Source organism: Adiantum capillus-veneris, chromosome 29, assembly GCF_014529385.1.
Source record: "Adiantum capillus-veneris isolate H3 chromosome 29, ASM1452938v2, whole genome shotgun sequence".
NCBI classification, from domain to species: Eukaryota; Viridiplantae; Streptophyta; class Polypodiopsida; order Polypodiales; family Pteridaceae; genus Adiantum; species Adiantum capillus-veneris.
Genome location: NC_140959.1, coordinates 49589174 through 49615282, shown reverse-complemented (window position 1 = coordinate 49615282; position 26109 = coordinate 49589174). Strand labels below are relative to the sequence as shown.

At 44.4% G+C, this 26109-nt stretch overlaps 1 protein-coding gene across 1 annotated transcript in view; it reads left to right on the top strand.

Annotated features, from left to right (window-relative positions):
* The first annotated feature begins 15903 nt into the window (after positions 1–15903).
* The window catches only part of LOC147419171 (RNA demethylase ALKBH10B-like), a 53104-nt gene continuing 42898 nt past the window's right edge, over positions 15904–26109 (top strand). The window contains exon 1 of the mRNA XM_086505265.1: positions 15904–17664. Within this exon, the coding sequence (XP_086361391.1) occupies positions 16872–17664 (793 nt within the window). The 5' untranslated portion in view covers positions 15904–16871. The remainder of the gene's footprint in view (positions 17665–26109) is intronic.

Here is a 26109-nt window from a genome sequence, read left to right as displayed (position 1 = left end):
AGGTAGTTAGCCGTGCTAACCTTGCCGGTCGTAAAGAAGGTGAATTTCCAGTCCCGGTAGAATTGGCGAAGAGGTGAAATCACCGAGGAACTTAGCACTAGCTCATAGTAGGTTGCGATAATTAACTAGGTAATTAATATTATGTCTTCAACTGAACTGAACGCCGAATTCGAAGTCGGATTGTAAATCCCAAGCCACCGCAAAATCAGCAATTGATTTGCAGCCGAGGATGCATTTGCAAGCACAGATCAATTCATAGTGGTCAATAATTGGATTTGCATCTCATGCAAACGATAAATCGATTGGAATTTGTGGTGTGCGAAACTGCAAAATCTGGTTTGCAGCCGGCTCGGAATGCTGATTTATTCCTGCTCAACAAAAGTTGTGGTCGTTTACCTTCCCCCAGAGCACAAGAACTGAGGGTAAACTTGCCGGTCGCTTGCTTATGCCGCCATGCTTGTGGTAAGGGCCGCCTACTATGGCCAAAGCTCAATTTTTATGGCTAATTGGCCTGGCCATGTGAAATCAAGCAAGCCTTTGAAGGCCAATGTCGCAGGCAGCGCGTAGGAAAAAACAAGGGGCTTCGTCTACTGTGTGTGGTTTACCCTGTCCGATGTTGGCCACGACCTCTTGACAGCAGACCCTCCTTGCCAAGGCGCTCCCCTCAAGCCCAAGAGCACCCCCTTTCGTGCACCATAGCTTCGCTTCCAAAACAAGAAACTATGCCCAAATTGGCAAGGAAAACTGCTATTTTTGGAAAAGCTTCAAAAAAGCCACGGTTCTCACCCAAAGTCCTTGCTTTTAGGTACCTAAAGAGACCACGCCTAGAGAGAGAGAGGAAGAGAGACTCCTAAGCTCTGAGACCAGTGTAAGAACTAGGGAACTAGGCCTTGAGATCCTCCTCCCAACCTCCCTTTATATAGGCGGGCTCCTAGCCCCTTGCCCTAGACGGATCCCCTGTCCACACTGCCTAGCCCGGCCCTTGGCCGTAGTCCGTGACTAACCTAGTTCTTAGGGTACATGACCCTTGTCCTGACAACAACCATACGAGGAAGGTATGGGTCTACTTCATGAAGCAAAAAAGTGAGGTGTTTATGCATTTCCAGAATTTCAAAGTTATATGTATCACACCTGAAGAAAAGTTCAGTGGTGGTGAAAAACCAGACGTATTAGATTTTAAATTGTTCGGATGTATTTCTTAGGTGCATGTGACGGATGAGCTAAGAAGTACGCTTGATACGAAAGCAGAAAAATATGTGTTCATTGGGTATTCCCTTAAGCAGAAAGGGTATAAGTGTTACAATCCTGTCACGGGTAAAGTGAGGATGAGCAAGGATTTTGTTTTTGATGAAATGGAAAGTTGGTATGATGATGTAAAAGATGATTTGGGGGCTGATGTAAGAGAGAATGTGGCTGCAAAAAATACAGGTGTGCAGTCACAAGTTTTGAGTGGGCCGCAAGGATCCTCTAGTGCAAGTCATGGTGAGAATCCATGGAGTGTCAGGTTACATGTAAGACTGATTCATGCAAACTCTTCAAATGTATTAAGGAAAGGAAAGGAAAAACTTGACAATACCCCTAAGTTGCCAAATTTGAGTGTTGGTTATGATGATGGCAATAACAATGGTTCTGAGCAGAGTTTGGATGAGGAGTTTGGCATACTCTGTGAAGACTCCGGGTGCAAGAAGAATGCAAGCAGGGAATAGGGCACCTGGAAGTGATCTTGGACCACGCAAGTCAAAAAGAGCAAGAAATCATGTGCAAAGATTGACTTATGACAGTTATGTGGCTCGTCATTATGCATTTATGGCAAAGATTACAGAGGAAGTAGAACCCACGTGATTTAAGGGTGCTGTCAAGGATGAAAAATGATGGCAAGCTATGGATGAAGAGATGGTTGTGCAAATGGAACATGGGAATTGGTTCCATTACCAAAGGATAAGAAGGCAATTGGATGTAAGTGGGTTTACAAAATAAAGCATAATGTTATTGGCATTGTGAGCAGGTACAAGGCTAGACTTGTGGCCAAAGGTTATGCATAGACTTATGGGATTAATTCTGAGGAGACGTTCAGCCCCATAGCTAAGATGGCTACCATTCGTGTGTCTATTGCAGTGGCTGCCGCATTAGAATGGGTGTTGAAATAGATGGATGCAAAGAATGCATTTTTTAATGGAGACTTGGAGGAAACTGTGTATATGGAGCAGAATGCAAATATGAGGCTACGTGACCTTGTATGCAGGTTAAAGAAAGCATTGTATGGGCTGAAGCAAGCACTTAGATCTTGGTATAAAAGGATTGTGGCATTCCTCATTTCATTGGGCTTTGAGATGTCTGATGCAAACCACTCATTGTATGTGCAAAAGAATGAGGCAAGAATTGTGGTGATATGTATCTATGTGGATGATTTGATTGTTGAAAGTGATAATGTGGCTAAAGTAAAGGGCGTGCATGCCCTACTTATGGAGGAGTTTGACATGAAAGACTTGGGAGACTTGCGGTATTTCTTGGGCATTGAAATTATTCGCACGAAAGAAGGTGAATGGTTGTCAAAAAGGAAATATGCTTTGGATATGTTGAAAAAGTATGGTATGGCTGATTGTAAGCCAATTGCAATGCCCTTAGATCAAAATTTGGAAATGATGGAGGTCAAGTGCTTGATAATGCTACCATGTACAGGAAGATTGTGGGTAGCTTGATCTACTTGACTATCTCATGTCCATACTTGAGCTACATGGTTGGATTTATGAGTCAGTCTATGCAGTCTCCCAGGAAACTACAGTTGGATGCAGTGAGGCGTACTTTGCGCTATGTGAGTGCTACTTTGGATTATGCACTCTTTTATAGGGCTAATGTGGAGTTGCAGCTCTATGGCTACACAGGGCTCGTAGCACATACGATCCCAGATCTACCAGCGGATTCATGTTCTCACTTGGGAGTGCTGCTATCACATGGAGAAGCAAGAAGCAACATGGGTGATGCAGTGGCGACATGTGAAGTAGCATGGCTAGGATTGCTACTTCACGACTTTGGAGTACAGGTACAGAGGCCGGTTTTCATCTATTCTGACAACCTTAACATCATATAGTTGGCACGAAGCCCAATGTTCCATACCAGGACAAAGCCCATTGAGGTGTACTACCACTTCATCAAAGAGAGGATCTTAGCAGGCGACATCGACTTACAATACGTGGCGACACATGAGCAGGTTGAAGATATCTTCACGAAGGTCCTTGGAGCGGCAAAGCTAGGACGGTTTTAAGCGATGCTTGGCATACGAGAGATGGTGTTGAGCATGAGGGGAGTGTTAAGATGTCAAGCTCAACATGTATGACTCCTGGATGACTATCACCGACAGTCATCATCACCAGCGTGCCTTGGTGGATACGCATATCTTTGCCAGTGATACTACAATTGGACTACACCGAGCTGGTCTACCTACCAGAGTGATGGCACACTTGCCTATTCACCTCACTCACTAGCGGTTCATAGTAGACTATTGTATTAGTTCCCCTTTTTATGTTGTATTTTCCCTTATGTTTTATAGACCTCTTATCTTGAGTTTGTAAAGAAGAAGAAGTAAAGTCTTTTTGCCTCCATCTTTGTGTGTCTGTGTGCTTGCAAGAGCTCAAGCTCTCTCCTTCTTTATCTCTTGACACTCTTGCATATGATAAATTCAACTTTCTCATTCATGATACACCATCATTCATACACAGTGACTTTGTTTTGAGGTAAAAGCAATGTGCCTCTTACCCTGGTCGCACATGCCAGAAATGTTCGACCACGCATTACTTGTACACACCTTATTCTTTACTAGTTAGAAGAATAAGGGGTTCTCTCACACACATAGTGTTGAGCTGCTTCACCCACATCATGTGTTCTCTCTCTCTCTCTCTCTCTCTCTCTCTCTCTCTCTCTCTCTCTCTCTCTCTCTCTCTCTCTCTCTGTGTGTGTGTGTGTGTGTGTGTGTGTGTGTGTGTGTGTGTGTGTGTGTGCACACGCATCGCATTTGTGCACTCACAATTGGCATCAACGCGCATGGTGATCGCAGAGACCATGGCAGTATCGAGAGCTTTGAGGTGGTAGCTTGCTCTCTCTCGGTGGTGGAGAGATCAATAAATCTTGAAAGCTTTGAGAAAATGCAATGGGAGCTTGTGAGCTCAGCTGAGAGTGATGTATGCTCTTGTGGAAGCTCAAAAAAGTATATGGAAGATAGTGTGTAGGTGAAGGTGCTGCCCTACAAACTGTGTGCACAGCAACAATGTTTTCAAATTCCTTTTCTACTTGTAGAATGCAGATTTGAATATTCTGCCAGCGATGCCCCTCCCTTCGACGTGGTCTACAACTTTGCAAAAGAAACTTTCTGCAAATTCCTCATCGTTTTGCTGATACTCAGCTCAGACTGATTGTATACAAAAATTTTGGGTTTTTAGTGTTTGCACAGTGTGCGAGTTTGATGCACTTTTTGGAAGCATGGCAAGTGCTCAAAGTTGGGTGCATAAATTGTGAGATGAAGATGCAATTTAGCTTGTGTAGAGCTTCTGGTTTGAGGGTTTTTTGGAAGATTTGGGCACGAAGCACAGAGGCGTTTACACACCATCAAAGCGGTCTCTTGAGAGGCATGGTCTTTTTAGCACACGGGTGGAGATTTTTTCATAGGTTTTCACGGGATACTTTGGTAGTGATTTTGTGCTTCGGTTTATAATCTTTGCGAATGGATTTGCATATGGTTATGGTGCATGGTTGATGCCCATTATACATGCAATTTGGCGAGCACTTTTGAGTGCGGTGAGCCCTCTTCAGAGCATTGTTTTTGCATCGATCATATTTTTGGATTGCAACTCTTTTGGCGCTTGTTTATGCACGGTCACTCCGTGGGTGTACATTGAGTGCAGATTGCCATATGTGAAATTGTGGAGCCATTTTTGCATTTCTATTCATTGGCATTGAGTAGTGTTATGGTTAATGGTTTAGAGTTCCTTTTTTGGAGACTGTAGTGGTCAAGGTTTACTCCTAGTTTGCCATACTTTTGTTGAGAGTTTTTGGTCAGTTTGTAGTGGTCAAGAGCTTCTCCCACTTTGGCATCTTGGATGCGGTTTTATGGTTGAGATTTGCATATGAGATTTTGCTCCAATTACAGAGGACACTCTGCCGGTTTTTCACCAGCTTTTATGCGTTTTGTGGCAGATGCTAGAGAGCTGTTTTAGCCAAGTGTTGGCTTGTGCCTATACAGATGGTTTTTTCTTGCACTGTCATTGTGATTTATGCATGATTGGTTCTTGGTTTGGCAGAGGGATATGCGCTTTATGCGATGTTTGCCATAGATTTATTGGCAGGTGTTTGATTAGATAGTTTTCTTTTGCATTGTGTTGAGCAGTTATGCTCTTGTGGACAATGCATTTACACATTGTGTGGACTAATCTATAGACTCATTTTGCACTCAGTTATGGCATCTTGCAGTGGTAGTTTGTCATTGGATATATAGGTTTTTGTATCAAGTAGATCTCAGAGGCACAAACATGTGGTTTGTTGGCATTGTGGCAGACCAAGGCACATGAGGAGGCATTGTTTCAAGCATTGGAGATAGTGGATGATTCCATTGGCTATTGCTGAGAGTACGAGTGTGGTAGACACTCCTGCTTCAGTAGGTTCACCTAGGCATGCGTGGACTTTGTCTCACGATTAGCAGATGGACAAGAGTGCTTTATGCCATGTTACTCCTCACAGGGAGTGGTTTAGCACGTTTTCTGCTATGAGACAAGATGGTGTTCATGGTGTGGGTGACATTCATTTGCGTTTTGCCAGTGGGAGTATGCTTGTGCTCCATGATGTTCAATATGTTCCTAATGCTTGTAGGAGTTTGATCTCCATCTTGTAGCTTAGAGATCATGGGTGTCATGTTCAACTGACTGATGAGTATTACTTGATGAGGAGAGGTTCGCTTGTATAACACAAGGCCATCGTGGTGCTCGTTCGACTCTTCTCTATGTTCTTGGTGTCAGAGACTCCATAGTCTCTGTGAGTCCATTGCCATGGAGACGTTCGTAGTCTAGGCGAGTACACTTTGCTGATGAGCAGTGTGACACTTTGCTTATTGTGCATGCAGGGTCTGAGGACAAACATGCAGAACATGACACCTCTTTGAGTGCATGATTAGAGTAGTCATCGGTGGTGGTGATAGATTTTGAGGCTTTGTCAATCAGGGAGCAAAGCAGTGAGTCACATGTACGAGACGATGCAATCTTAGTGACTTGACAGACATGTACCTTTGTAGATGAGCTCTAGAGTGTTGTGCACGAAATGTCTGTAGATGTGGAGTTAGAGCGGCCATGCTCTAGCGAGACACAATGGATTGATCCTCTTAGGACAAAGATGCCTCCTACCACAGAGATGAGTGATATGGAGTTCTTTGATATGCTCATGATAGAGGCTGATATGGTGATGCCAAGACAAGTAGAGCATGGTACAATGGATACAGGGACGGTCGCAGTGTTGAGTACCCATGATTCATCACATGCATTTGTTTCCAGTCATGATAGTGTAGGGATTGCACATAGTGCAGAGGTGGTTGACAGGGATAGGTTAGTCGAGGTTGCACGGATTTCATCAGCTTTTGAGACTTTCATGTAAGACCTCTTAGTGTCAAGACCCAAGATAGCAGCTGTAGTGGGAGAGTTTGTAGTTGGGGTTGTTAGTCGTGCGATGAATGCCACTAGAATGATGCACCATGGAGCGGTGCAAGTCATTACAGAATACCTGCAAGATATGCATGCTGATTCTAGCATGGTTATACGCTTTCTCACACTGCTAGAGCCTACACGATGGAATGCATTGGCTTCAAGAGAGCATGTGGGCATAGATTGAGACGACTTTCCTCACTTACCTACTGTATATACTACTAGGTCTTATAGTAGTACCACTTGTAGGCACATTCGCCTTTTAGTGGGAGATTTTTGGGGTAAAGGCGGTGTGCCTCTTACCTCGGTCGGACATGCCAGAGACGTCCAATCGCCCATTACTTGTTCACACCTTATTCTTTACTAGTTAGAAGTGAAGAATAAGGGGCTCTCTCACACACATGGTGTTGAGATGCTCCACCCACATCGTGTGTTCTCTCTCTCTCTCTCTCTCTCTCTCTCTCTCTCTCTCTCTCTCTCTCTCTCTCTCTCCACACACTCACCTCATTCGCGCACTCACACCTCATTCTTTACTAGTTAGAAGTGAAGAATAAGGGGCTCTCTCACACACATGGTGTTGAGATGCTCCACCCACATTGTGTGTTCTCTCTCTCTCTCTCTCTCTCTCTCTCTCTCTCTCTCTCTCTCTCTCTCTCTCTCTCTCTCTCTCTCTCTCTCCACACACTCACCTCATTCGCGCACTCACACTTTGAAGCATATACACAACTAGCGATTTGATCATTCAATTGTCCATCTTGATCATAAGCATAATAACAAATTCATCACTTCAGGAATTACGCAATTAGACACTTGATCACATATGCATGCACACACTTACCGCAATTAGCTATGCCATCGAGCTACTAAATACCCTCTCATCCAACCTTGTTGAGTGTAACACTATGTGAGCACTACATCATTGTGTTAAAAGCAAAAAGTCCTTTGAAGTATGTGTCCAACACCATTCTTGCTCTTGCAATTCATCCCCTTTGGATTTGCATGCAACACACAAACATGCAAGAAGAGCCCGCAAAGTTATGAGAGACCTTTCACACACCTCTAAGTAGAGGCCATTGCTTGTTGCACTTGCCTTGGAGCACAATGATCAGTTTGGTTGTATTTGCGTTAAAATACATAGGTACACCATCAAAAGGATAGAGGGCTTGCACATACTCCATATCACATGTCACACACCCACATTGACACACACGTTCTTGGATGAGAGGGCACACAACAACTCGTGAGATCTTTTGTGGGGTGCCCATGGGCAATCACCCACCCTAATCGTATTACTTGCCTTGTAACAGACACGTGCACAATGTTGTACCACATTGGAGGGAGATAAAATAATGCATCTCTTCGAGTATGTGCTCCTACTCCATGTTTAGGACACCATTGACCATAGCCAGAAAACATGGCCTTCTTGTGCCTAAACATCTATTCTGCTCTGTATTATAGCAACAAAGTGTTGGGGTAAACCCCCATGTGGCCGGTTAGGCCAGATGCCCGCCCACTATACCTATTCATTATGTACATAATAGAATAAGGGGGCTCACATGTAGAGAGTGAGTTTTAGCCCGTGCAAACACAAGGTCTCCTCTTCTCCATTGCTACACACACTTACACACGCTCTCGCTCCTGCACTTCAACTAGTATCAGAGCACCATTGGAGCTCAGCGGGAAAGCAGGCAGAGAAGAAGCAAAAACTGTAGCACGTTTTTGCAGATTTGTGTTGACCGGTTTTTGGTTCTCTTCAACTTTGCAGAAGAAAGTTTTCTCAAAATCTTTACCAATTTTGAGATACGTCACTCAGACTGCCTGCACATCTACGGTATACAGGTGCTGACTTTTACAGATCTGTTTCAACCTGCAAAAACATCACATTTCAGGTCCATTCCCGCCATTCCCAATCGTTTTTGCGTGGTTTACAACTTTACAGAAGGAAGTTTTTGCAAATAACGGTTTGGAAGATATAGGTTGACAGGCTGCAGGGTATTTGAAAAGTTGAAGATTATGTATGCCTATTGTGGTGATTTGCTACATTCAGAGAGCTCGGATTGAGCTTTTGTCATGCTCTTGTTTTGCGCATTGATGTTTTTCTCTCAGTGAAGAGAGTGTGGGTTGATATTTTGAACACATTTATGCACATACCTTGAGAACACTTTGTGGATGTATGCATTCTTGTGGACTCTCAGGATTCGAGAGTGGCTTCATCACAGATTATTTGCATTGACTTATGCAATTGAGAAAATTTCAGAAAGTGTGGTGCACAGATTTGTAGAGAGTTTTGTAAGCATTTCTGGCATGATTGTGAGCTGAATTTTCAGCTGATTTGGATGCTCATTTGCTACACATTTGGTACATGCTTGATGCTCGTTTATATTGCCATGTGGATGCACATGATGTGCATTTTTCGGTGCATGGTATTTTTCGCCTTGCAATGGCATATATGGGCTGATTTTCAGCTATTTTGAGCATCAATTTGTGCCATATTTTGGTTGGTTTGCATCTACGTTTATGCTAGTATATGCCTCACTTGTAGACTGCGATCGATGCACTTTGTGTTTCGGATTACATGATTGTTTTCCAAGTTTACGGAGTTGAGACTTTGGGGCAGCTCATGTATGCTTGAGTGCGGATTTTGCGCATGATTTGCTTATGGTTTTGAGCATGTTTATGGCATGTATGGTTATTTTGGTTAGATAGCCAAATACTGCCGAAAATCTGCCGGATTTTTCTTGCAAGTTTATTTGTTTATGTGCATGGTTTGCAATCGTTCTTTGATTGCATTTGGCACTCAATGGTTGCTTTGCCATAGTGTTTTGGCATCGCATTGTGAGAGTGTTTGCTCACCGGATTATATCATTTGACATACATGTGGTAATCTCTTCAGGAGGGAGATTGTTGATGCTAGTTTCATTGATTATCACATAGTGCTCTTGGATTAGAGCGGGTGTTTTGGCATCATTTGAGCGGTTTCGCTCACTTGTTCCTTACATTGATCACCATATTTGCTGACACTTCTCTTAGACAGCTTATGCCAGCTTATGTTGTATTTTGACAGTACTTGGTGTATGAGTTAGCCAGGCTTTGGCTATTGTCAGTTGATCGATTTGTGTTTGATCTTGTCACAGGTTATTGCCATGGATTTGGCATGCACATCATTGTCAGGGTTTATGCTTTTCCATACAAAGTTTGATGGTTCAAACTTTGAGCATTGGAAAGAAGGTATGCATGATGCATTGACTCAATTGGGCCAAGTGTTGCCACTACAGGGCATGGATGCTAGGCCAGAGTCTATGATTGACGATGAGTGGGAGGACTTGGATGAGCTTGCACGTTCGACGATCATGTTACACCTTGGTAAGTCTGTCTATTGCATTGGTTTGGATGCATGTACAACTAGAGAGTTATGGCAAAGATTGTGCAATGCTTTTGGCACAAATGGGTCTAGAGAGATGCCTACAGTCAAAGGACGATCTTGCAGACATAGAGATGTTGTGTGTTGGCATTGTGGTTATACAGGGCATGTACGTAGGCGTTGTTTTCGGCGGATGAGACAGCGCAGAAGACAACACAAGAGGGATGCTATCACTTTGGATGTCGTGGGAGCAGATGTAGTGTATGTGGCTACACATGATGGAGATGTCTCCTTTGCTTCCATATTTACTCTTCACTTTCTTATGTCGGTTTTTGACGACACATTACCTTCGCATTGGATACTAGATGTGAGTGCTAGATTTCATGTCACGCCAAGTCGTGAGTGGTTTAGCACATATGCTAGTGGTATGCTTGGACGTGTGTGTCTAGCCGATGGTTCAGTGCATGGCATAGTTGGTGCAAGAGATGTCAGACTATTGTTGCCGAGTGGTGCATCATATGTGTTGCAAGATGTACGCCATGTGCCACGTTTGACGCACACCTTGATCTCTGTGAGTCACCTACGAGACAGCGGAAGCCAGGTAGTGCTGAATGAGCACACTTTTAGATTGCATCGTGGAAAACTAGTCATAGCGAAAGGTGCTAGTGTCGGCACGATTCATGCGATGCGAGTATGTCACGTACGAGACGACATATTTTTCGTGAGTACGCAGCCATGCAGAGAGACGAGGCATGTTTCCTTTGCGGATAGGTTGCATGATGCTCCAGTTTGTGAGCATATTGAGCCAGTTGTGCAACAGGGCATGTCATGCGTGGATACGATGACAGATATGGATGACTTGAGTGTTGAGGATTTAGCCATGATTCATTCATTCATGGATATGCTTAGGGCAGAGGCTGATGCGTGTGAGTTAGAGCTAGGCATTGCTCTTATCACAGAGGGTTCAAGACAGACAGATGCTCTTGGTGCGCATGTGACATGTGATGGACACAAGGATGGCTTCCAGGGCTCGGATTTCAAGTGTCAGGGTTATTACCATGAGTGGAGTTCTGAACCAGATTTGACTGAGATGGTCAAATTGGCAGATATTGCTAGGATTACATCAGCATTTGGGAGTCTCATGTACGAGATACCGATCTCGAGACCCGAGATTGCATTTGCACTAGGTGCATTTGCAGTGGGAGCAGTTAGTCGTGCAATGACTTACGTTGGCCTTGAGCATAGGGGTACTTTGCAGTGTATGGTGAGATACCTGCAGGATGTGTGCAGCTTTGGTGAGGAGTATGGTGTTGATCGCTCTATACTTTCTCTATGATTAGAGCTGGATGCGCACAGATTCAGTGAGCCAGTGGGCATTGGCTGAGGTCATACTTGTGATGGCCTTGTACAGGGTTTGTACGGTTTTCTTTTCTCTCTCACGACCACATTGGACTTTACGTGGGAAATTGTTGGGGTAAAGCCCCATGTGGCCAGTTAGGCCAAGTGCCCGCCCACTATACTTATTCATTATGTACATAATAGAATAAGGGGGCTCACATGTAGAGAGTGAGTTTTAGCCCCTGCAAACACAAGGTCTCCTCTTCTCCTCTCTTCTCCATTGTTGCACACACTCACACACGCTCTCGCTCGCGCACTTCACAAAGGTGATGATAGCTGAACTTGGCCATGGAAGGTGAACAACATCACAAAAGCATGTAAACTTGAAACGTGCAAGGAGCGTAGTGGCACATACCCTTCTTCTTAAGAGAAAAAAGAAAGAATTCTTCTTGCTAGGAATCAAGAGCTATGATTGAAACTAATAGAAGCAAACATAATGGTCCTAATCCGTGATTCTTGATGGCTACTGCATACTAGGTCGAATTGACAACACATTAATTAATTAACCATAGAGATTCCGCCCGAATCTTCCAAATCGAAAAGGAAAAGGGCCCAGCTGCACGCTTGCATGCGCGGTTGCTTTGCAGCCTGCATCTGCCCCAGCTCCACCCTTGCAGGCACGAACGCAGCCTGCCTTTGCCCCTGCCTCGGCCCCATTGCAGGTTTGCGGCACTCCAACCTCAGCTGATGCTGAAATCCAAACTGCCCGAGCAACTCCTGCTCGCAAGAGGTGTATCTGGAGACGCTAAGGGCTCTGGTTCAACTCCGACAAACCAGACAGCGCTCAAACACCTCCCTGCTCGCTGCGCTTCTCTGCCAACCCCTTTGGCCCTCACTCACGCCCTCCCCTGCAAATCACGGACGACACAGAAATCTCCTCTGTCACCCCCTTCGCCCTCACCAATCGCCACCCCTGCAGATCGACAGAGAGAGAGAGAGACGGATGTCGCCCCTGCGTCGGCTCCACTCCACCACACACACCTACTGACACACGTCAGCGCACTTTCGTTTTACTCCCCTTTTTGGAGGGTATCTCTTGACATACCCTGTAATTTGCCGTGCTTACGAATTTTAGAGGGACATACTGGTCCTATCACCTACACTAAGGCATGTACTTACATCAACATTGGTAAAAGCTTCCTTTCAAAGATTGAAAAAGTTAAGTGGGGGATGAAAAGAGAAAACGGTGAGAAGACAATCGAAAATGACATTTGCTAAAAAAAACCCCTTAGGGTAAAACCCCCAAGTTAAGGCCACCTAAGAGAGTCGACAAATTGCAGCGACTGCTCTGCATAGTTTTCACTTGTGAAGGGCACATTCAAGAGCTAGAAGCAAGGCCTGTCTAGGGTAATCGCGGCGTCGTAAGCGATGAGGCGCGCAGGCTATAGAACGCGTTACAAAATTTTATGTGTAACAAAAACGGTCACCAGTAGGAAGACAACGGGGGGTGTAACATAAGCCATCGAACGAACGCGTCTCGAACTCAAGATCGGACGGCCAACATAGCATCGCAAACTACTCTAACCAGTCCACCACCCGGTTCAGTGTGTCCCTTCACTGGAGCGAAACCAATTTAATAAAGGCTACGGACGGGTCCCATGACATGGACCCGGTTTTCTATCGGCCCCTTTACCCTATATATCTTATCGAGGCAAAATCGTATCTTTTCTTTGATTCAGAGATACATCTAAGTCGATGTTGACCCTTCATTTTGTGGGTCATGGAAGAAGAGCTCTATCTATCTTGTAGATAAAAGAGCTTGATACTAATATGGGATCTCACACCTTCCACTATAATAAAGATAGCAATGCACAGGTACGATTCCAATGCATGTTGATCTACTTGTAGCCCTTACTCGAGTTCATCGTGATTAAAAAATGAAATTATAGAAAAAACAATCATAAAAAAGAAGAGTCAAATTCTATGACAATGTTGAAATTCTATGACAATGTTGAGTGTAAACCCCTGGTGAGAGTGACTTTAAAGATTGAAAGGACCACAATTTGATGCAATGGAATGCAATCATATGTTCAATAAGTTGCTTGCATGCGCTAGTGAATTTCACTCGCCATATTCTAGAATGGTCACTTTCTCTCCTTTGTCAAGTTCTGTTGGCACTAGGATGGAACTTGTCCATATAACATGTGGTCCTATTTTTTAGCTCATGGTGGGAGCATAGTAAGAAAGTGTTGATTCTTAAAAGGCAACTACGTAGAGACATGTTACCACTTTGACACAAGACTAAGGCTGCACAATCCGAAACTTATTTTAGGAAACAATTTAAGGTGACATATAAGTCTATCTAGGGTCTTCACACCCCCTAACTAACATGTTTAAACAACATGATGGGAACCATGAACATAGCTTTGCTCACTAACTTTTAAGTTTGAAGCAAAAAATACTTGTGTTATGGTGCTTCATCGGGCCAGTGTAACATGGGGACTTTATGCTTTGTTCCATCTTTTCGTGGTGGGATGGCTTGGCAGTTCTGTGGTTTGGTTGATATTCGTTCTTCTTGCGTGGTGGTCGTGTGGTTCACTCGAGGTTCTCGTTGTTGTGCATCATGGTTTGAAGCTACTCTCGGGCATGCCATCAACCTGCGGGTAGGGGCGATGGCATGGTGGCACCCTAGAGTTGACTTTTGGTGATGGGGACATTGGTCCCTCCTCTCGGATTTATGGTATGTAGTATGGTTGGGTGTCAGGGCTGGCCTCCCTTGTTTCGGCCTGGGTCGGTTTGGTTGGCGGCATTTTGTAACTTGGAACGTTTTGGCTCAGATGATGAGTGTTATGTAGTATTGTGGTTTGATGTTGCTCCTTGGCACGGTTTGTGCAGGGAGTTATTGTAATTTTTTCTGGTGGTGATTAATACATTCACTCACATAATGTGAGTTTGGCAAAAAAAAAGAAAAGTTTGAAGCAAAAAAATGTGAGGGCCTTGCCCTAAATCTTTACAGAAGGCAAGCACATCTTGACGTTTACAATAGTTGTCCCCAAACCGGCTCACCACTTGGAGGGAAGGACAGGTGGATGATGCCACAACCCTAGGCATTTCATGTGAAAATTGCAAAGAATGTACAATGGAAAGATTCGTTTGGAAAAGGAAGGAAAATTGGGTGATCACTGCGTATGGCCCTACTACTACTGGTAGTAGTAGTAGTAGGTGATTTAATAAGATTGGGTACCCTCTACTACTGGTAGGTTCTGCAATTTATTCAATCATTAGGAATATTCCATCTACTTGCGCACCATCTCCTCTATTTTCAAGAAGGATTCTCCTCCCCTAATAGAAGGGTGCATTGTCATAAGACTTGATCACAGAAAGATCTTAGTTCGGTATGTACTGGAGCTGCTGTAAACCAATTGGGCAAGTGTCATGTATGACTTGCGCGTCTCTAAATAAATTTTTAGAAAACCAGATGATGTGGCCTTCCCAACTGTGACCTGCCTTGCTCCTTTCTCGAGTATACTATGTGCTCCTCTTACCAAAATACCCCTCTAATTTGAGGAAATTCCCAAAATACCCCTCAAATTTCAAAAATTCCCAAAATGCCCTTTAAATTTTCCAAAATTCCCAAAATACCCCTGGTTGTGAGACTAAATTTCTCGAAAAATAAATCTTTCTGTAGGTCTTCACAAGAAGAGTGATTGTCTATCGTACAAGATGCTAAAACTACTATTTGAGTTGGTTACGTAGGCTTTGGAGATGAATTGCTTCATTATTTTTAGACATAATTGCCTTTTTTGCAGTGGTAACGGTGGTAACTGGTGACAAATTACATGTTGAGCACTCAAAAACGGATCTCAATTGTCAAAAACGAATGAAGATTAGAAAAATCTTGAACATTCCAACCAAAATAGATACAAGGGTATTTTTGGAATTTTTGAAATTTGAGGGGTATTTTGGGAATTTCCTCAAATTAGAGGGGTATTTTGGTAATTTTCCCTTTATTCATTCATTGTTGCGATACCTCCTCGAGATCCGCTCCGAATGCTAGCGGAATGCAATCGCTCCGACCTGAGATCTCTCTCATGGGTCTCATCCCTACAAAAAGAAGGATGCATGGGAGCCGAACACAAGCAAGCTGCGTTAAACACTTTGGGGAGGTACTAACGTAGCCAACCCAACATCGACTTAATGCTGTCAAGATAGTAACCCTTACTTATAAAAAAATAAGCGCCCACAGTTACCGGCTTCCCTAAGCGCGGTTGTCGTTGCCCTTGCCGAGGTCGCAATCGCCATACCCTGTGCGCCTGCGCTGGCTTCTCTCTACTCAGTCGCTCGAGCTTTACTTCTCTTCTGCTCTCTGTCTACTTCGACGCCCGACACCGGATTTGGCTTGATTCGATTTTGTTTTTTCATTTTTCCCAGCCGGGTACCCCCTACTTTGATGGGCGATATACATAAACACATTGCATTGCAAACACATACAAAATATTTATTATTATTTATAGCCAATGTGGGTTATTGTTTCCCTCTCACACACCCACACCCACCCCGAAGGCCCACTTAGATTGCCGGCAATGGCGATTTGCAACACGCACGCGAGCGCACACACTCTCACACATGGGAGCCTGGGCAATGGGCGATCTCTCTATCTCACACACAGGCCCTACCGGCCCGGCCCCTACATGCCGATGTGGTATCCACACACAGCACACACATTTTGACTCTTTAATGGTGAGTTGATGATGACGAAGGTGTTGACTTAATTGGTAGCCTTTATCAGATGCAATAGCCGTTAATGGTTGGTGGGTGGCCTTTAGCTACAACGCAGAGCTCCCCTTTCACGTTCTCTTTGCACGTCTACAAGCCTGGCTTTCCTCTTCTTTCTCCAATTTTTTTCTCCTCCTTTTTCACCGCTTCCTCAGATTTCCTCTCTGTGACCCACTTCCTCTCTCAGAACAAGAGGAGGAAGAAGAGGAAGAGGAGGAGGAAAGGGAAGAAGTAGAAAGCCATGGTCTTTTGCAAGAGTGAGGTCTTCAGAAGCAGCAGCAGTAGTAGCAGCAGATTGTTAGTCGCTAAAATTTGCTCGCAAGCAAGCCTTGCTGATCCAGATCCCAACGGCAGCAAGATATCTTGACACTGGCTATTCAATTTTGCAGAGAAAATCAAGCTTTGAGCAAATCCAGATCTGCCTGCTGCAAGGGTTTTTGACAGGATAAGGAATTGGCAGCATCAAGCAAAAATTGACATTTGCTTTGGCTTCATTTTCTTCTCAAGGACCCAGATCTGTTTATTATTATTACTGTCTGTCAAGGATCTGTCTGCCGTTGCTATTGGCTTGTTGCATTTTCTTCACTTAGAATTTGCTACTTAGAATTAGCAAATTCGCATCCATTTCCAGGTGCTCTTCTACCTCTTTGCTGGTATCATACTCGATTACTGAAGCTTTTTGCGTATTGGCTGTATGCTTTTGAAACTTGCATGTGGAGATGGCCTCTGGAGGCTTGCCTCACCAGCCACTACCAGCTGCTTTTCTGGCACATCTTGGCAAGGATTCCCTCGGACATAACAATGCAGGATTGCTGGACAGCAGGGGAACTGCTGCTGCACCGCCTGAGATTCATCCTAGGCACATTATACCTGATGAGAGAGATGCATTTATCTCCTGGCTTCGTGGAGAGTTTGCAGCTGCAAATGCCATAATTGATGCCATGTGTCATCATCTTCGCATGATAGGTGAACCCTCAGAATATGACTTTCTCTTCACATGCATACAACAACGGCGATACAATTGGACCTTAGTCCTCCACATGCAGCAATTTTTCTCTGTGGCCGAAGTTATTTATGCCTTGCAGCAAGCAACCTGGCGCAGACAACAGGCACGAAACTTAAGTCAACCCCTCATGCCGCATCGTAGCATGGAGGATCTCAAGGATCCTAGAGCTCTCAATTTACTCAGAGGCTTGAAAGGGGAGGTTCCTAATGTGATACCCCAGACAGAGGTCTCAGTTGCAGATATGACTGCCGGAATGAACCGAGATCTATCAATTAGTGATCTTTCCTTGTCTACAGAGATTTTCCATGGCAAAAGAATGCAGTCGCCGGTGGCAAGATTGAACGACCTTGAGGCCTCACAGAGCCGTTCAAAACCTGCCCTTGATCCCACTGAACAGTCTTCAAGTCAGGTCTCCCCAAATAGGACAATGACGAAGTCTCCAGAGGGACAAGAAATTATTGTTGATCCTGAGAGCAAGGCTTCCAATGTGCCACCAAAGCCTGCAGGTAGTAACAGGTTTTGCATGCATTCCAAAGAGTAAGAGGTTGTATATTGAAGGCATATCATGAATTGTTTTTGTTTGGTGTTTAATGTGTCTTATACAACTAGATTTTTGTATTAGATATAGATGCTCGAGGGGTTGGAGCTTTACTGTTTACATGGTTCCACATTTCGTAGCAGGCATCTGCTAGTCGAGGTGTCAGTGGGGACGTTGTTATATTTAGTCATTACTGTGCATGATGGAGCCGATGCTTTTATTGTCTTGTGCTTGATGTCTACCTTGAGACTATAGCTTGCACTTTCCAATGCTGACTTTAGGATTTCCTGGCTTCCTCTAAATTCATGTGCAAGTTGAGGCATTTGTTTATGCTCAGAGCAGTTATGCAGCATGGAATTATTCATTATTCATGGCTGGTGTCTTTCATCTTTGAGATTCCTGAAGTCTTGAAACAATTTTGAAAGAAACCTTAAAGGTGGAACACGCTAAATTACGATTTCATCAGTACTTCAGGTTGGTGTCTGACAATTCTTAGCTACCAATGTCTCACCATAGTAAAAGACATTCTGAGGTGTGCCGTTTTTGATGTATACATTATATGGTTAGATGGAGGAATTTGTTGAGTTTGGGACCTCTTTTTGTTTGGAATGAACACCTGAATGAGAGCTTTAAGAATTGAAACACTTGGTAATTATTGCACTATTTTTCATTTTGTAGAGCTTGGCAAACCATTTGTTGTTGAGATGGATGCTATGACTGTGATTGGTGCGGTGCTATATCAGGATGATCGTCCTCTCGTGGTCGAAAAGCTAGAAACACGTCACTCGAACAAATTAGGAAGAGCTAAATGCAGTGGCCCGCACTGTAAGGAGGTAGTGACACTACTGACATGGTGTTGCTTTTGTAGCATTGCATTATATTGAGCTACTTGAAAACCAATTTTATAGGACGGATATGATTTGGGGCTTGTAGATTACTGCTTTTGGCCTCAATCGATGAGATCTTAGGATGCATTAGGCTTGCTAAATGACTGAGCTAGAGGGCTGATCTGGCCATTCTCTTGAACCAAACTCCCAAGGGATAGGATCACCCAGGCTGACTGCAAAGAACCCAGATTTAGGGCTAGATTCGACGACCTCGTGACAATTTCCTACTTTAAATGGTGCCCCTCGATGTGTCGAGGTCAGCCCAAACAAAAATGCTAAGAGTATCTGAGGTTTGGGAGTAACCTTCCGCTTCACATGGCTGCCAAGAGGATCACCCAGGCAAGGGTTGCTTAGGGAGGCTGAGACATTGCACTAAAAATTGATGGCTTGATGCAGTGGGGATGCAGCTAAGACTCGAGAGCACGCGAGACTTGAGGGTTCCTTCTGCTACTTCCCCCCTTTGATGACCCCCCTAGGGTTCTTACATAGGATAGTGACTCTAAGTCGATCAATGCCATCAAATATGTCTTTAACTTATAAAATCCTTGTCAATGTGCCAAGTAATTGGAAACCTGCATGTTTTGTAATCACTTCCGGCAAGAGATCTGATGGAAACACAGAGACAACTACAATCTGCAAAACCGTAGAACACTCACTTCAAACAACTTGAAACAATTGAGCTGTAAACAGAGTGAAGTGAGATAGAGGAGACATCGGAGTGGGATGGCCCTATACACAGTTGGTGGCCCTGACCTACCACTCTCATGTCAGTCGACGATGCGGAAGCGTAGAGACCAAGGAGAGAGAGCATGAGAGAGAGAGAAAGAAAGAGAGAGATACTGTGAACCAACCAGCCTTGGCAATGAAATGATAATATACAATGGGGGTTGAGGGTTGCTTATATAGCAACCTCACCCTACCCAGACTTTGACAAATAAGTAAAATAAATACCTAAAAGCCAAACTAAGTAATGGGATCACATTGAGCAGTTCACTTGAGATGCCAAAACTCTCACCCTCTTTGTAGCTCATACTGGACATCAATAATGAGACCAAGTCAATGAAGAAGCTACCATAGTCACCCCAACTTCTGTACACTCCACATTTTCTTCCCCCAACTTTGCTCCTTAGAAGAATGCCATCTTGAGCATCAGTTGGCTTTTAGAAAATTTGAATTGTAGACCACATTACGTCCAAGAATCCCCATTCGTGGAATATGAACACATCACATCCTAAATACTTTCTAGATAATGAATTTTGAAACACATCTTGTCCATAATTCGACCAACAACAATGGATTAGTGCACTCATCCATAGTGTTTTACATACGTCTGATTAGTTCCGTGCATCTGGATTGGTTCCCTGCCAGGTGCATGTGCATTGAACTCCGATGTACGGGTCCAAACACCAATAACTTGAACTCCAACACAAGGGTCCAAATTAATTATACAGAGCAATGTTTGCCCCTCTTTGCCACTCACAAGCCTCTCCTGGCTGAAGCTAGTGGCGACACTTGCACTTTGACTAGAAATTTGATGTCGAGGCCACTGTGGCTGCCGCCATGTGTGCCATTGCCGATCTCCTCTGTCAAATCTTTATTACTGTAATCTTTGTCTAGCTTGCCTTTTACTTTATCTATTTTTGAGTTCCTGCTTTTGCCTTTGGCTTCAAACTCCTGAGCCAAAAGCGTCGAGTCACATTCGCAACAACTTTGGTCGTACCTTGTGGGTACTGAGGCAGCTAACTGAGTACTGGTACTGCTATCCTTGTCAAGCTTGCCTTTGCCGTTGTTCTCTAGGGAAGTCGTGCATTTGCTTTGACTTCACAATCTCGGCCAAACAATTTGCCGATTTCTTGAGAATTGTGTCGATGCATAGGCCGCTAACTGGATGGTTGATCTGCCATCCATAGCCACTTGTTGGTTTTGGTCGTTCTCGCGGGCACTCGAGCAAGGGGAGGCCATGTTGAAGTTGCAAGATTTGGATACGTGTGCTCCTTCTCGCACTCCAAGGGCCATACAATTCCCAAGCCGCTCCGCCAGATTTGCCCTCTCTCGAGCTCCAATCTCCACTTTCCAAGTCGCTCCAAAAAGGGTCAGCACGGCCCCTTCATGGGCTCTTCCAAGTCGCCTTCTCAACAGATCCACATTGCTCATGTCTGCCTTTCCACTGCACCAAGCCAATGAAAAAAACAACCTTCTTTTGGGCTTCAAATCACCAAGGAATTGCCCACAGCGTTTCAAAACGTTGGCTGTAGCCAAGGCATTGCAAGGAGAGAAAGGGAAAGGTGGGGAAATGCTGTCGGTAGGGAGAGGGTGCGCCGCATTGTCTTCAAGCCTCAGGGGCTCTACCGAGAGCGTTCTAAAAGGCTAGCAGGGTAGGGGAAGCACGTTGCCGTCGGGGCTTGCACGACAAGTGTTTTGAAACGCTCACAGTGCGCAAGACTGACGGGGACTGCTGCGCTGCTTGTGAGACACTTGCTATTGGTGCCAAGCTCGCCACAATAAAAACACTTGCCTTTGCTCAACGTTTTAAAACGCTAGGGGCAGAGTGTCTCGACAGAGGGGGGGAGGGGGAGCCAATCTTCATGGGGCTTTCTCACAGTGAATCTCCTCTTCGGGCCGCCTTGCTTAGCCAAGGTCACGGACACAATTGCTTTGATACCATGTCAAAGTGGACGATGTAGAAGTTAGAGATCAAGGGGAGAAAGCATGAGAGAGAGAAAGAAAGAGGGAGATACTGTGAACCAACCAACCTTGGCAATGAAATGATAATATACAATGGGGGCTGAGGGTTGCTTATATAGCAACCTCAATGAATTGCCCTACCCAGACTTTGACAAATAAGTAAAATAAATACCTAAAAGCCAAACTAAATAATGGGTTCATATTGGGCAGTTCACTGGAGATGCCAAAACTCAGCGCCCCTGCTTGGGTATTTCTTTATCAGATTGAACTCTTGCTGTACAAGGATCCGAGGGCTGAAATCTGAGAGTTGGTGCTGATGCAATCACACGGCGTCAATCTGCAATTGATTTCTGTGTGCAAGTGATGCCCCAAAGGGTTGTTTTTATAGGCGTAGAGGACATGCAACAATAGTAGGTCCCAAAAAGCAGGGGTTCTCCAAAAAAAGTCCCCCCCTTTGGTTCTTCCCAAAAAGAAAGAAGAAAAGCGCTTTTTTTTTAATGCTATTGTAAATTCAGTTTTAGATAGAGAACTCGTTATTAGGAAGTGTAATGGGAGGGCACCATGTGCCAACTGAAAGGACATACTCGAACAAGCTTTCAACACTTCAAAACAATTGAACTGTCAGGTGCAACAGAATTGAAATCGTGAGAAAATCTAGACTTTATATAACCGGCCTATACAACGTGGAGGGCGGTACTATTTCAATTACCTGTTAACTTTACACAGAGCACTGAGAAGGGAAGAGAACACAGTTGCGTCCAATGACTAGAATGTCACTGCGCACACGAGACCGACACCCTGTAGGCCCCAAAGACTGGCGCCCCTTTCGGTATTTCTTTATTCAAATTAAAGTAGACGATCCGACCACTTCGCACAAGCTTTCACAAAGCTGTCCAAACCTGTCGAGGGCTGAAGACGCAGGTTTTTGACCGGATTTCGACAGCATAACGGCGCAAAAACACCTGTCTAGGACAGATTCCCTCGATATCTGGAAGCTTTCTGGTGAGCTGTCACAGAAATTCAGCGGGCTGTAATTCTCTGTTTTTCACTGCTGGGAGCCCAAAAGCTTGTACACGCATCCCAAGGCTCTCACGAGGCTCCCCCGATGCCTGTACACGCATCCCAAGGCTCTCACGAGGCTCCCCCGATGTTCCCTTGCAGTTTAGGTGCGAAACCCTAAACCTGCAGAAAAACACAGCAGGCTGTAATTCCCTGTTTCGGATCGTTTTTAGCAGAGCGAACACGCCTACGCGTGTCCCAAGGGCTCCCGCACGCAATGGGACAGTTCCCCTGTGAATTGGACGAGTTTTCACGCGAGAAAACTCTCCAAACTCGCAATCTTTCGTGATGGAACTGTGCGTACCTGTGGGGGATTAGCAATTAGCTAATCCGGTTCCTGTTCAGAAGGCTCTTGCCTTGGCAAACGCGCATAAACCCCCAGAATTGTACATAGGTCAAATGAGAAGCCCACTAGTGGGGCATAACATACTGTACGTAGGGGAGAAAGAGAGCAGTATGTAGCGTGCGGGGCATCACTCCCATCACCATACTGTGCATAAAGGGCAAGGTAAGCATTCCATAGCTTTTGTACCTGCTACAATCCACCTGAGGCTGAAAATGGCGCCCCCTTTGTTGATATGCAGCTCGTTTTTGCCTCCCAGAGTGGCAGAATCGCTCACAGGCTGACACGTCGCCCAGTTTCCGAGTTTGGGCTTTCCCTGCTAAAAATATCTCAACTGGTGCGTCAGTTGACTTGGCAGCAGAGCAATAAAATGTTCCCCTTGTCATTCCAGAGCTAATGACGCGAACACATTTTCTGGTAAAAAATAGCAGTTCCCTAAATTTTAGGAGATGCTTCCATGGCGTCCCTATCGGTCTCCTGACCATCATTGAAGACTACCATTTGACCATCTACAATGTGGGTTAATTTACTGGCCCCTTTCAACTTATAAAGTTGCAGTGACTTGACGAGTGGCCCAAATTCCAGTTTGGAGCACACGAGCTTCCATACTCATCGGAATTCAGTGCTAACTGGCCCGGGCAGTCCCTGTCTGACCGACCTAGATCCCCGATGTGAGAAACCCATTTGGCTACAGCCATTTCACACTGGCCATGCAATGTCCACTTGCACCTTTTCAAGGGTTCCAGAACAAACAAGTAAAAATAAAATAAATATATCTAATACTTATTTACGAAAGGCAACAAGAAAAATACACCTCCTGGTGACACACCCCACCCTTGAAATACTGCAAGCGACTTCGCTTGCATGCCAATAATACATGCAGATATCTCCTGATATCACATATATTCTATGATGGGAATCCAAGATATACATGCTTCCGGAAATGTAGCGTTGGACGATTAAACAATCCCACCAACCTAGCTACGACACATATATCAAGCATAGAAGTCTTCTAGTGTACTCTTGAGCACAAACTTCTCTAGCTAAATTCTGTATGGAAAGAGCAGATACAATTGCTTAACTACTCTCTTGAGCATCATGAACCATGCTCTTGCCTTGCTCCAAAAAGGTTGCATCAAGTCACTGTGGGTTCCATTTGAAAGGCTTCAAGATACAATTGCAATAGCTGAGGTGAATCAAGCAATTGAGACTCTTCCATCCATTTGGCATCTAATGATGGATAGTTTTTGAACTTCACCAAATAGCGTCTTGCAACTTTTCCTCTAACCTTTCTTTCTTTATGTGCCAATATCTGTTCAGGAACAAGGATTTCATCCAATTCTTCCACTTTGGGTTGTTCCTCATCAAGCATATTCTCTGGCACATCACCAACAAAGGGCCTTAGAAGGCTGACATGAAAAGCATTATGTATTTTCCAGCCTTCTGGTAGCTTTAACCTGTAAGCTACATCGCTGATCTTTTTTGAAATATGAAAAGGACCATAATATCGCATACTGAGCTTAGGAAACAAGTGTTCCTTGCCTTTCCTTTTCCTTAACCTGGCCTTTTCAAAGCGCAAAAGTACCCAATCACCAAGTGAAAATACAAGTTCACGACGGTGACGATCAGCAGCTTTCTTTTGCTTAGCCTGAGTTTTCTCAAGAGCAATCTTTATCTTCCTGTATGTTTCATCCATATCTTGCACATACTTGTCTGCCTCAAATATCTTGTCCTTAGTCTGCAAAATGGGTGGGACTTTCTTTCCTCCTTCCACTATCTCAAATGGTGCCTTACCTGTTGATGTATGCACAGTGTTATTGTAAGCATATTCAACCAATGGGAGATGGTGTTCCCAAGTTGCCTTGTGCTCTGAGACATAACATTTGAGTAGGTCCAAGACAGTAGAATTTGCCTCTTCTGATTGTCCATCAGTTTGCGGATGAAACGAAGAAGAGAACTTGAGCGTAGTGCCCATGTTCTCAAACAATGCCTTCTAGAAAAGACTCGTCATACGTGGATCCCTGTCACTGACAATTGACTGAGGCATCCCATGATATTTAAAGATATTGCTCATGAATATCTTGACCATGTGTTCTGGCTTTATCTTCTTCCTAACAGGAATGAAATGGGCCTGCTTACTGAACCTACAAATGATAGTCCAAATCCCATCATTTCCTGTTTGCGTCCTTGGAAGATCAAAGATAAAGTCCATTGCTATACTTTCCCATGGCCTATCAGGGATCGGCAATGGCTGCAACAATCCCGGTTGCTTTTGTCTGTCAAATTTGACTTTTTGGCATACTAAGCATGATCTTACAAATGTGTCCACATCTTGACGCAAAGCTGGCCAATAGAAGTGTCACAAAGTGATGACGTGGCGGACAACAGAAACCCTAATTTCTGCCAAAAACCCTAAAATTCTTGCAAACCCTAATTTTTGCCAGAAACCCTAAATTCCGGAAATCGCGGAGGCGGATTATTATTATTATTATTATTTTTGGGAAAATGATGAGCGACGCGAATTTTGCTTTTGCTTTTGCTTTATTTAAAAAAGAGAAAAGACTCTCTAAGAGAGAGAGAGAACTGATGCTTTTGATTTTAAAAGCTTTTGGGGCTCTGCTTTTGGGCATCCCTTGTAACCTTTAAATTAGTGGTGAGGGCCTCACTTCTCAGGGCATCTGGACGCAGAGTCTGAGAGTGAAACCCTAACCGCTCTCTTGTACTTTGATGATTGATTAATACAAAAAGAAATACCGAAAGGGGCGCCAGTCTTTGGGGTCAATATCTCTAGGCACGGAACTCCGCCGGGCCAATGCAAATCTATTGTGATCTGTGAATTGTTTGGAAGTGGTTATTTGGTGCTGTCGCGGTTGATTCTTGACTTGGAGTGTCCAAGTCTGTTACAGTGGTATCAGAGCACGGCCGATTTCTCTTTTACGGGCAATCCGATCCTCGAATTTTTTTTCCGCGGCACCTATGGCTTCAGGCAATGATCAGTCGACTCCCTCTGCATCTGGAGATGCGGGCTGGGATCACAACGAAGATTCAAGCAAAGAGTATGGCCCGCCTTGGCCTACTTAGGCAGAGCGGCGAGAGATAGAGCGTCGCCAGTTGATCAGCGATGCAACAAAGATGATGCTCAATTTTGCCAAGGACCCGAAGATGGCAAAATATATGAACCAGACCTCTTTGGAAGAGGTACAGATGGAGTGGCAGAGAACCACAACACCACTCGCGAAACCCGCTCTCAAGAAACCTTTTGCCTCCAAGAAATATACGGAGAAGGAACTGGAGAACGTGGTTGATGCACGGATTGCTCAGCTTTTTGACACGCAAAAGAAAGCCAAAAAGCACGGCAAAAAGCAGAAGAAAGGCACTGACTTCCCGGGATATTTGGGTCGTCGATCGACATTTGACAAGGCAAAGAAATTGAAGAAGC